At 36.8% G+C, this 12,408-nt stretch overlaps 1 protein-coding gene across 1 annotated transcript in view; it reads left to right on the forward strand.

Annotated features, from left to right (window-relative positions):
- LPGAT1 (lysophosphatidylglycerol acyltransferase 1) overlaps positions 1 to 12,408 on the forward strand; it is a 67,322-nt gene that overhangs the window by 26,777 nt on the left and 28,137 nt on the right. Inside the window, 4 exon segments of the mRNA XM_037027653.1 lie at positions 465 to 583; positions 2,702 to 2,797; positions 5,720 to 5,993; positions 9,409 to 9,535. Coding sequence (XP_036883548.1) covers positions 465 to 583; positions 2,702 to 2,797; positions 5,720 to 5,993; positions 9,409 to 9,535 — 616 coding nt within the window.

Genomic DNA, 12,408 nt, shown 5'->3' on the forward strand with positions numbered 1-12,408 from the left:
GTTTGTGACTTGCTCTGTGTAGGTAACAAGTCCCTTTGGGGGTTTGGGTATAGGGATGCCCTCCATTCTTTTAATGGAGTCATATTCTTCCACTACGTCATAATTTTCTTGTCCATTCCCCTGTTGGTGGACATTTAAGTTGGACATTAAAGGATGTATAACATCCTTTATACATATATCTTTGCCTATTCGGATAAATTTTGCCTATTTGGAATGTTTCTGTAGGATAAATTTTAAAAAGCGAAACTTGTAGATCAAAGGGTATGGCCATTTTTTATTTTAATGTTTTTGGGCTTTGCAAAATGTTATGTCAATGTTCTTATTTTTATAAGAAATAAAGTTCTAAACCTGCAGAAAGAAGTTTAGCCAAGCGATGTATCATCATTGATGTATACCAGTATTTCTAATACAAGGTTTCTAGCAACATAAAAATCTTTAAAATGACAGCTCATTTATTCTTACAGTGATGGAATGGGGCGATGATATTAAAGCTGTTTCACAAGACGAAGCGGTGATGCTGGTGAACCACCAGGCGACCGGAGACGTGTGCACTCTGATGATGTGCCTCCAGGACAAAGGACCGGTGAGCTTTTGCCCAACAGCAGGACCGGGAGGGCCGCTGGGGTCCACCCGAGCATCTTCCTACGGCTGGAACGCAGACTTTAATATGTACCCATGTGCTTTTCCTGAGACTTTAGAATAGCTTTAAAAATGGGTATTTCTAAGTCACTCCAGGAGAGAAATTTAGAGATTTAAAAAGAAATAATAACTGGGATAATGTGAATTGTATCTCTATAAAGTTGTTTTACAAATAATGACTGGGGGAAAGCCAAGTTAATATGGTGTAAATTGAGGGCTGTCTTAAGGTGAAATGATAGACTGCCAGTTTGAGAAACACAGAGACAGAGAACAGTATTGTTTAAGATAGGAGAGTGAGATCAGCCCGTGAATTTGGTGATCTGGGGGGTCTTTAGCCAAAGGAAAATAAGGTAAGTATTATTTTGGATTCCATTTACAAAGCATATTAGAAGGAAAAGTATCAGGCCCATTTTAGTTAGTGTTATTCAGGGTCTAGTTGAACTGGTGATTTACATGGCTTATATTAATAACTACAATGTATCTATATATTGGGTGGGTTTAAAAGAAATTATCTTTAGCATTAAAGGACTTATCGCCTTAGGAGAAGTTAAACAGGTTTTACTCATAGAAAACTAAATAAATATTATATGAAATTAATGCAGTAAATACTATACCTAAGAGTAAGTAAACAAATTAGCAGATGTTTATTCAGGGCTCCATATTCATGGTCAGTGACTATAAACAGATCACCACCCAATGACACACTTTTCTCCTCTCGGAGGAGCCAACAAGCTAGTGATAGGTGGAGGGAGGATATAGCGAACAATACATCATTGCGAAGTGAGAAGTACTCAGTGGCCAGTGAGCTCACAGTGTACTTGATGGGTATAGAAAACGTGGTGGAGGGAAAAGGATATGAACTCACCTTGAAGGAGCAGAATTGAGTAAGGCAGAGTAGTGAAGGGCCCGTTCTTTAGTGAGATAGTCACAACCAAAGTGACCAAGGCAAGAAGAAGCTTGGTGTGCTTAGGGCCTGGAGATTTTGATTCTGTATTTCAAGGGTCAGAAAATGGGGTGAGAGTCGAGGAAAATCTGTTTGATTATTGTGCTTTCTGTTTTTCTTGTTTATCTGGAAAGCAGAGGTATAATCTTGCTGGCATGTGGAGTAAAGTCATCTGTCTTCTATTAAGAATTTTGAATTAGCCCTGGCTGGTGTAGCTCAGTGGATCGAGCACGGGCCTGTGAACCAGAGGATCTTGGTTCGATTCCCAGTCAGGGCACATGCCTGGGTTGCGGGCTGATTCCCAGCAGGGGACCCACGAGAGGCACCACACATTGATGTTTCTCTCCCTCTCTCCTTCCCTTCCCCTCTGAAGATAAATAAATAAAATCTTTAAAAAAAATCTTGAATTACTAAGACTATCACTGTATAGATGTATTTATACTTCTAGTGATATTATACCCTAAATTCATGATGCTAAATTTTATAAAAACTAGTTTATTTGGCTTTGTATCAAGAGAATCCCCAATTAACATTTTTATTCTTACTGATATGATCATCATATTATCATAATTAGTGATTACACAGTGTACTTAATTAGTTTTGAATCTCAAAGAATGATTAAAACGGTTAATATAAATATGCCTAACATTATTACTCTAACTCAAAGATGATAACTATGTTGACCAGAATATAGTTAACCTGAAATTTGCCAGTCATGTGGGCAAAAGAAAGTTTATTTGCTTTTGTAAAAAGATTTCAGTTAGTTTGTCTTAGGTACATTTTTTTTTGTTCAGAGTAATTTCATTTTTTGTTTTCAGGTTAGTTATACTAAACATTTTTATGATCCGATACTGCTGAATGATTTGAAATCTTGAATTTTAAAATCTTCATAAAGGAGTAATTGAGAAATACAAAACTGGAAATATTGAAATCTTTACCTCTTACCTAAAAAGTTAGGACAGTATTGACTTATATTTACAAGTAGGAATGTTTACTTGATTTTTTGTATGCTCCGTGCTACATTCAAAGAAGGTACTCTCAACACTTAGGGAGTTCTAGACTACAGTCAGGTTTCTTCTATCCAACATTCAATTATTTCTTGTTTCTTAAACACTTTAGGTTGTTGCTCAGATGATGTGGTTGATGGATCATATTTTTAAGTACACAAACTTTGGAATCGTTTCTCTAATTCACGGAGACTTCTTTATAAGACAGGTAAGTAATGAGCATTTTTTTCCCTCGGTGATAACTTGATCAAGCTATCAAGTTATCTTGTATAAAGAAGCATAACAAAACCAGTTATAATAGGTAACGTTAGGGAGCTCGTCCTCTGACTCCGTGTTACCTAAATCATTTATTGCAGTCTGAACCTGAGTATGTACAAGCATTAACATGCTGATGATGTGAACATTCTAATGTCTACCTCCATCGAAACAGTACTGTGTTCAGTGAACATTGACCAAGCACCTGCCACATTCTCAGCTCTTCCACTTCGTACCTGTGTGAATTGGGCAAGTCGTTTAAACTCTGAAAGTTTGCCGTTCTCCTCTCAGAGAACAACAGGTGCTCCCCTCGCAGGTTGGTGGGGGATTGAAGGCGTAGTACCTGGGAAGCACTCAGGACGGCACCTGCCACCTTCGTCGTCATTGTTGTCATGCTTGCCACTGTCATCATCTACATTATCATGGTGACTTTATTTCTAGGTCAGTGTTAAGCGAAGTGTGTAAATTAGCAGTAAGGAGATCATTAAATAAGTAAGAGGAATTATTTTGAGAGTCGGTAGTAGGAACAGGGAGTGCATCAGATTTCTGTGGATTCAGAAAAAATCTTTTGGGGGGAGAAACTGATATTTGGCATCAGTATAAAGAATGGATGTGGATTTGATAGAAGGCGGATTGGGAATGGGTCCTAAGCATCAGGAATAATTTAGTTGGAAAAGGATGATTTGTAGGAAAAGGATCATAGTATCTTATCAAGTGAGCACTACATTGCATAGTATTCCCCTGATAGGTTACCAGTGTCACAAACTTTGTTTTCTCAGAAATGAACAACTGAAATATGATAAGCAGGCCCTTTGTGTGTGGTAATGGTGTTTATGTATTTGGCAACTTAAATCTGGATTGTGCAGTACCTTACACATAATAAGCACTTAATGAATAACTAGTGAGTCTAATTCAGCCCCTTCTGAGAACTGCACATTCAGAAATAAGCTGGAAGTGTGTAGGAAAAATTCTAAGCTCTCTGAAAATAGGTGTCACAAAACACACGTTTTTTACTCCAAACAGTCTTATGTACAGAACACATTTCACTTTTGCACATGCTGTGCAATTATCTAGTTACTTGTGGAAACATCCTTGGTTCTTCTGAGCAGAGATGAACAGGTGCACGCCCTGGAACCTCAGGAAGAAGTGGAAGTAGGGACTGGCCACAAGGTTAAGACAAAATAAATAGTGATCAGAACAACAAAGAAACTAGCCTAGTATCTCAGAGTAGCCTCACAATGGATGCTTAGCAGTAGGAAGTCAGGTGAGTCCTTTGCATCGTGGGGGTCTAAGGAACTTAATGAATTTGTAGTGTAGTGTAGTATAACAAGTAACCCTGATGTGATTCTCAGTTATTAAGAAGAGGCAAACTATACTAATTTACCATGTGCTTTAAGGGTATAAAAGTAGAAATTGCACTCTAAAACAGTTTCCTTTTTGTTACAATGTAAGGTTTTATATATTTGAAGACTATTTCAAATATCAGATAGATTTTGCAAATTCTTTTCTGAAGGCCAACATTTCCCCCCTAATAGTAACAAAAATTGATAACATGGAAGGAGAGGAGAGAAAAAAGTATTAATAGGTACGGAAAATCTCTTGGGACTTTGCTACTAGACAATTTTGAGAAGTTATTTCTGAGAGTGTTAGAAATATTTTGCAGGTAGGGTTGGGAACTTACATACATAGAGCTTAATCATAATTCAGTTCAGTAAATTAGCAAAGACAGCGTCATCATACTTGTTTTCCATTGGGAATAAGTTAAAGCCTGAAAGCATGCAGATTATTTTAGGAGCATCTCAGTTGCATCAGCTGAAAAATTATTAATGAATCGATCATGCTGGAAGGAAGAACCTTTGTACTGTTTAGTTACAGGTTTGGGGCCTTTCTACAAAGCTTTCTGGATTCCTCTTTTCAGTCTCCAAGTCATCCTTTCCTCTCCTTCCCTCACAACTAAGATCCAGTTAACTCAAGTTCCCCATTAGCTCAACTTTGAGTTTTTTCCTGAATGTACCAGTATCCACTTCTCATCGATATACCATAGTCGAATCTCATCAGACTCCTCTGTCTGGACAACTGCAATAGTCTCCTAACTTATCTCCTGTTATCTTTGTGTCACTGGAGCCAGCAGATTTTTTTCTCTGTAGATAAGATCATGACACTCCCTTGTCAAAACTATTCAGTGACTCTCTACCCCAAACCACTCACCCAGTTCAGGGCCCTTTTCTGTCCTCCACCTCTGCAGTTTCCTCTCCTGAGCTGTCTGCCTCATTCACCACACTTTAGCCAGGCTGGCCTTGGTGTGGGTCTTTGAATTGCCACAGCTCCAGCTCAGGGTCGTTGTCTTTTTTGTTCTCATCGCCTGGAGTACTCTGCCTGGCGTCTTCTTCACATGGCTTGTGTCCTCACACTATCAGCTCTGTGCTCCCATTGCACCTCCTTGGAGCTGCTTTCCCTGACCCTCTTGACCCTCTCTGTCCTCTAAACTCTTTTTTTTCCTCAGTTGAATTTTCACTCCTTACTATCTTCCCGCTCTAGTAAGCTCAGTGAGGGTCTCTTACTCTCTTCTTTATGTCTAGTGTGCAGGACAGTGCCTGGCAGGTAGGAGGCACTCAGTCAGTAAACAGACACGAAATTGATGCTTGAATGAACTTCAAGGGGCAATCAGAGCAATTTTTTCTTTAGAAAGAAAGGTTTATTTATATAAGTACTAACAGCTTCTTTTTACCACTAGTCAAGATGGGTCATAAGTGGGGGGAAATCACCATTCTATTTATGATTGGATTTTACTTTAGAAGCCGTTACTACTATTTTATTTCATAGCAGCTTAATTTCAAGTGTACCTGTCCTCATCATATGTGGGTCTGCCTTCTAGGGAAAATCTCACCGTGACCAACAACTTCTTCTTCTCAAGAAGCACCTAGAAAACAGCTACAGGAGCAGAGGTCGAAAATGGATTGTCTTATTTCCAGAAGGGGGCTTCCTCAGGAAGAGAAGAGAAACAAGCCAGGCGTTTGCCAAGAAAAATAACTTGCCATTTCTACAACATGTCACTCTGCCAAGGATTGGAGCGACAAAAGTTATTTTGAACGCACTTGTGGCACAACAGGAAAATGGGAGTCCGGCAGGAGGAGACGCGAGGAAACGAGGTGCATGGCTTTTAGCGCCGTTTTTGCTTTGTTGGGATTAAAGGATTATCTGGAGTGCCAGAAGATAACATTGTTCTTTTATATGTTTATGCTTTTTGTCAAGTAGAAATGATACTCAGGGAGGAGATGATACATAATTTAAAATGTGTCTATTTAAAAAAACAATGCTTACTATAATTCATTCAAATAATGCAAAAATGCGTGAGGTCAAAGCTGTCTTTCCTCTACCTTATCTATTTTTCACTCCTGGTGATTCTCACTGATACAGTAAACATTCCTGTGAATATATTTGCATTTTTGTGGGAGTGTTTCTGTGGTGTAGATTTGTAGAAGTGGAATAGCTAGAGTAAAAGACATAGGGAAAGAAGTGACTAATTTGTGAAACTAGTCATAGATACGCAAATGAAAGTGGTAATGAAAAAATGCTTTTATTTATCAAATTTAGAAAGCTTTTTTGTTTTTAATACAATGAATTTAATACAGTTTAGCCATATTTAAGGGCCTTCAAATGTTGATAAATGAGTTATACTGCAAAAAAGTACTTATCAAAAGAAAATAATCTGAAATACTGGCAAAGAGCTTTATTTTTATTAATAATAGTAAAAAAATGGAAATAGCTGGGAGACGGGATAGATAATTAATAAAATATCCACACAACAGAATACAACACAGCCATTAGAAATGATGCTGATAGAGGATTTTTACTGGCTTGGAAAAATACTCCTGCTCTCTAATGATAATGGAGTGGGAGGAACAGACAACTCCGGAGAAAAGAATCCGAGCTCACGGTATAAACAACCAAGCAGTAGAGACAGTGCAAGGAAAGTTACCAAAATGTTAGTTACCCCCGATTGCTTCTCGGAGTTGTAACATTATGAATGCCTTTTTTCTCATTTCTTAATGCTTTTCTGTATGTTTTTAAAGTACTGAGTATGTGTTACTTTTATGGCCAGGAAAAGTGAACCACACTCAGAGACAGAACTGCGTGTCTCGGAGATACGCTGGGGAATTGCGGAGACTTGCTGACAATGTTGTGCCAACAGCATGAAGACTTAGGAGCAAGTTTAAGACACTATAAGAATTTGGTGACAGAGGCTGAAAGAACCTCACCAGGCCTGTTTCCTTAGTAGCATTTGCTATTTTAAAAAAAATATTCTTTAGGCAAAATAAAAATAGAGATGATAGGCCCTCAGAAATATGTATTTTCAGATGACAGTAAAAACCAGAGAGATAATGCTGGTGGATTACACCGCATTTTCCTTTCATTTGTTTTTTTCTAAGCAGCTGCTTGGCAGTCAGCTCTCTTAATCTTTCACCATCTATTGCAAAGACAAATTGAAAAAGTCTTTTAATAGAAAAGGAAAGTTCAGAATAGCTTTGCCACTCCAGAGATATGGTGCAATGTCAGCCAAGCCAAAGCTTGAAGGCAGAGGACTTCCAAACAGGATTTGCCATGCTAATTAAGACTGCTGCTTTTAAGTAGTTGTACCCAGGCCATCTCCTGTGATGTTCTAGACCTCAATGCAGGGACAGTTGTCACACTGATTATCCCGTGCCGTGGTAAAGAAAAACTTTTTTTTCCCCTTTGGAACGAGACAATTTCTGCTTATAAACAAGGCAAAGTAGTTTATTATTTATCTTACCTTGGTTAAAATTTTTATTCTAAATGTTTAAGAAAAAATATAAGAAGTTCTAGAAAGTTGTATACCTGAAAACTAGTTTTACTTGCATTTTACCATTTTTTCTTCATGTTTCGGTATTTTGTATTTTATTTGTTTTAATTTTTTTTAAGATTTTATTTCTTTATCTTTAGAGGGGAAGGGAAGGAGAGAGGGAGAGAAATATCAATGTATGGTTGCCTCTCGTGCATCCACTGCTGGGAACAGGCCTGCAACCCAGGCATTGTGCCCTGACTGGGAATCGAACCTTGATCCTCTGATTCATAAGCCAGTGCTCAATCCACTGAGCTACACTAGCCAGGGCTGTATTTTGTTTTATTTACTGTTCATATTCATTATGTAGTGTTCTATTCCAAACCAACATTCCATGTCTTTGTGTCTGTTTTAAGATGTAATCCACACACATATCAGAATTAACTTAAAATGATTAAGTTAAAATGATTAGGTGTTTTGATTATTGTGTGATTTAACAGATATTAAACAACTCTGATGAGTTTCCCCCCATGGTTTTATTATCAAAAATTTCAAACATATAAAAGTTGAAAAAATTTTATAGTTAATATCTATGAGCTTACTAACTGGATCTGGAATTACCATTTTGCTATAATTTGCTTTATCATATCTCTCTCCATTCTTCTATCTATTAATTAATTTATCTTTTTTTAAGTGCCTCTCACAGTAAGTTACAGACATCAGTATACTTTATCCCTCAACATTTCAGCATGTACATCATTGGTAGCTTGTCAAAATGTGTTTTTGTTACATAAACTCTGTTCCTTTAGCAGTATGTATGTTGTTTTAAACCATTTTTTAACTTATTTATTTTATGGGCATTTTTACCCCTTCAGGATGTTGCCTAAATTTTTTTAAGCATTTAAGGCCCGTTTGTAATTATTTGACATACCAAAGTAATGTATCATTGACTCCTAATGCACATTTGGGCATACGTTTTAAAGTAAGTTTTATTTTTTAGGGATCTCATATACCTCAGATGAAGGATAGACCACAACATGTTAAAGTCTGGCTGTCCGCATTCTGTATGAAGATTCCCATCTCAATTCTTGCTCAACTTTGTACTCCATGCTGACAGTAAAAACAGTGTTTCCCCATTTCCTCTCCCCACAGCAGTTACCTGCTGGCCTGACCAAGGGCAGATAGTTGGCCTATTTCTTTATTTGTATATAACTCTGTGACAGTGAGAGGAGTTTTTTTGTTTTGTTTTGAGATCAGCCCCTGGTGATCACGTGTGTCAATAGAGCGCCTGCTTTATTGCTTTATTCCAATATTTATTAATGTCTCCCAGGTGTCACATTACCTGGGTGCTCATGTTATGTTGTTATATTTTGTGAATGGTTTTGTTTGGTTTTGCGGTCTGCTTTTAATTTTTGTGATGTGATGCTTTAGCTTCTGACCTTTGCCAGTTTTTGAGCTATAGAATATAAATTAGACCTTGACAGTGCATAATTGTGTTGAATACTCAACTGACACATGTCCAGTAAATAATAGTGCTGTTGTTTGTTCATTTATGTGAAAGTCATATAGTTTATAATAGAACAGGACATGCTCAATTTCATCTTAAGTGTGTCACGTAGAACAGTAACACCAAGTTCATCCTGTTTCCTTAAAGCAACAGATATATGAATATGCTTCCTGCTCAAGTAACTTGTACTATGTAATTTGTTGTAAATAATATTAAAATTGATCCATTTTAAGTCATTTTCTTTCTTTGTCCTCAGACAGCAAATCAAAAGGCCTCCAGTGGATAATAGATACAACTATAGCTTATCCCGAAGCCAAACCCATAGATATTCAAACCTGGATCCTCGGATACAGGAAACCGACAGTCACACATGTGCATTACAGGTGAGAATTCTGCACTAGTGCTCAACATGCATCCAACACAAAGTACTGTCTTAGGATAGTATGAGTGTCTCTCAATATTAAATTTTTAGTTGAAAGTGAAAATGGTTCAAAATTATTGTGATATTTTTGCTCTGAAAATATCATTTGAAGTAGTTCTTTTCACTGAGTGATAAAAGTCTCTAAAAATAATGTTCTAGTAGCGATGTGATTACTTGATTGTCTGAAATGTTTCTATAAAAATAATTAAAGGGCATACATCAAGGATAAATGTATATTCATTTGGGTTATGTAGATTTGTATTAATAGAAATAGAATTTGTTTTTAAATCATGTAAGATTTTTCTAAATGATTAAATGGATAACAACTATGATTTACATTTTTATTATTTAATACTTTAATGCTATGTCATTTGCATAAACAACAACAAAACATTTATTGAGTATTCTGCACTAGCTTTTTGAGATTTTGTAAATGTAGACTTCTTTTTTAAAAGAGGTTCATGTGGCCCTGGCTGGTGTGGCTCAGTGGATTGAGGGCTGGCCTGTGAACCAAACGGTCCTCAGTTTGATTCCCAGTCAGGACATATGCCTGGGTTGTGGGCCAGGTGCCCGGTTGGGGGCACATAAGAGGCAACCACACATTGATGTTCTCTCCCTTTCTTCCTCCCTCCCTTCCCTTTTCTCTAAAAATAAATAAAATCTTTTAAAAAAGAAATGTTTTTTTTTTAAAAAGAGGTTCATGTAAATGTAGGTATTTGTATCAAAGCATGATGCCTAATACTTTATAATCCATTTATTTGTATTTCTTGGTCAAAGATCTCAACCTATGGCAGCTAAGTTACAAATGAGCAATTAGTCCCAAGGAAGATCAGAACTACTACAAAAGCCCTCAATTCAAGAGGAAAACTACTCAAATTACTAACCGTTAGAGAGTAGATAGGTAGAGTATTTGTAAGCCATCATATGTGTAAACAATCACAGTTTTACAATATAAGTACAGAATGGGGAAATTCAAAACATGAATTTTAAGACTTAACTATTGCACTTTGGGTTTTTGACATGCAAGGGATGGCTATAAAATTATAATTGAGTCTGCTGTGTGACTTCCATTGCACAATTATGAAGTTCATGTATAAAGTAAGAAAATAATTCTTTTTGGTTTTAAACAGTTTTTTATTTTTCATTTACAGTTACCATACAATATTATATTAGTTTCAGGTGTACAACCCAATGATTAGACATTATCCAACTTCTAAGTGATCATCCCAATATCTCATACCCATCTGGCACCATACATAGTTGCTACAGTGTTATTGACTATATTCCCTATGCTGTACTTTACATCCCCATGACTATATGGTAACTACCAGTGTGTACTTCTCAATCCCTTCATCTTTTTCACCTACCCCTCCCAAGTCCCTCCCATCTGGTCACCATCAAAATGTTCTTTTTATCTATGAGTCTGTTTCTGTTCTGCTTGTTTGTTTATTTTGTATTTTCGATTCCATTGTTGATAGATATGTATTTATTACCATTTTATTATTCATATTTTTTATCTTTTTTTCTTCTTAAAGAAGACCCTTTGACATTTCTTGTAATACTGATTTGTTGGTCATGAACTCCTTTAGCTTTTTCTTGTCTGGGAAGCTCTTTATCTCTTCGATTATAAATGACACTTTGCTGAGCAGAGTGATATTGCTTGTAGGTCTTTGCTTTTCATCACTTTGAGTATTTCTTGCCAATTCCATCTGGCCTCCAAAGTTTCTATTGAGAAATCAGCTGATAGTCTTATGGGAGCTCCCTTGTAGGTAACCAACTGCTTTTCCCTTGCTGCTTTTAAGATTCTTTGTTTTTCAGCTTTAATATTTTAATTATGCTGTGTCTTGATTTGAGTTTTTTTACATTCATCTTGTTTAAGACTCTCTGCACTTCCTGGATTTGTATGTCAATTTCCTTCACCAGGTTAGGGACGTTTTCTGTCATTATATGTATATTTTATTGTACTTTTCCCATTACCATTTATCTCCCTTATCACCCCACTCCCCAAAAGGACTCCATGTATGAGTCCTTTTTCATTTTTGCTTGTTCTCTCCACCCCTTAACCCTCCTCCCAATTTTCACCCTGCTGTCTATGAGTCTGTCTCTATTTTGCTTGTTACTTCAGTTTGTTCATTAGATTTCACATTTGACTGAAATCATATGGTGTTTATCTTTCTCTGACTGGCTTATTTCACTTAGCATAATGTTCTTCAGGTCCATCCATACTGTCATAAAGGTTAAATTTTCTTTTTTACTGCTGAGTTGTATTCAGTTGTTCATATGCACCATAGTTGTTTTATCCACTCATCTACTGATGGACACTTGGGCTACTTCCATATCTTATCTTGGCCATTGTAAATAACGCTGCAGTGAACATAGGTGTACTTAGGTTTTTTCAAATTAGTGCATCAGGTTTCTTAGGATATATTCCAAGAAGTGGGATTGCTGGGTCAAAAGGCAGATCCATTTTTAATTTTTTGAGGTATCTCCATACTGCTCTCCACAGTGGCTGCACAGTCTGCATTCCCACTGACAGTGTAAAAGGGTTCCCCTTTCTCTGCATCCTTGCCAGCACTTCTTGTTTGCTGAAGTTCATGTATAAAGATTTATTGATGACACCCATTCTGACGGGTATGTGGTAGTAAGTCATTGTGGTTTTAATTTGCATTTCTCTGATGATTAGTGACATTGAGCATCATCTTTTCATTTGCCTACTGGCCATCTGTATGTCCCCTTTGGAGAAGTGTCTGTTGTCCATTTTTTTTATTCCATTTTTTTTTTGCGGGGTTGAGTTTTATAAGTTCTTTTTAAATTTTGGATATTAGCCCCTTATCA

Source organism: Sturnira hondurensis, unplaced genomic scaffold (genome assembly GCF_014824575.4).
Source record: "Sturnira hondurensis isolate 20B ecotype Veracruz unplaced genomic scaffold, ASM1482457v3 Scaffold0019216, whole genome shotgun sequence".
Classification (NCBI taxonomy): Eukaryota; Metazoa; Chordata; class Mammalia; order Chiroptera; family Phyllostomidae; genus Sturnira; species Sturnira hondurensis.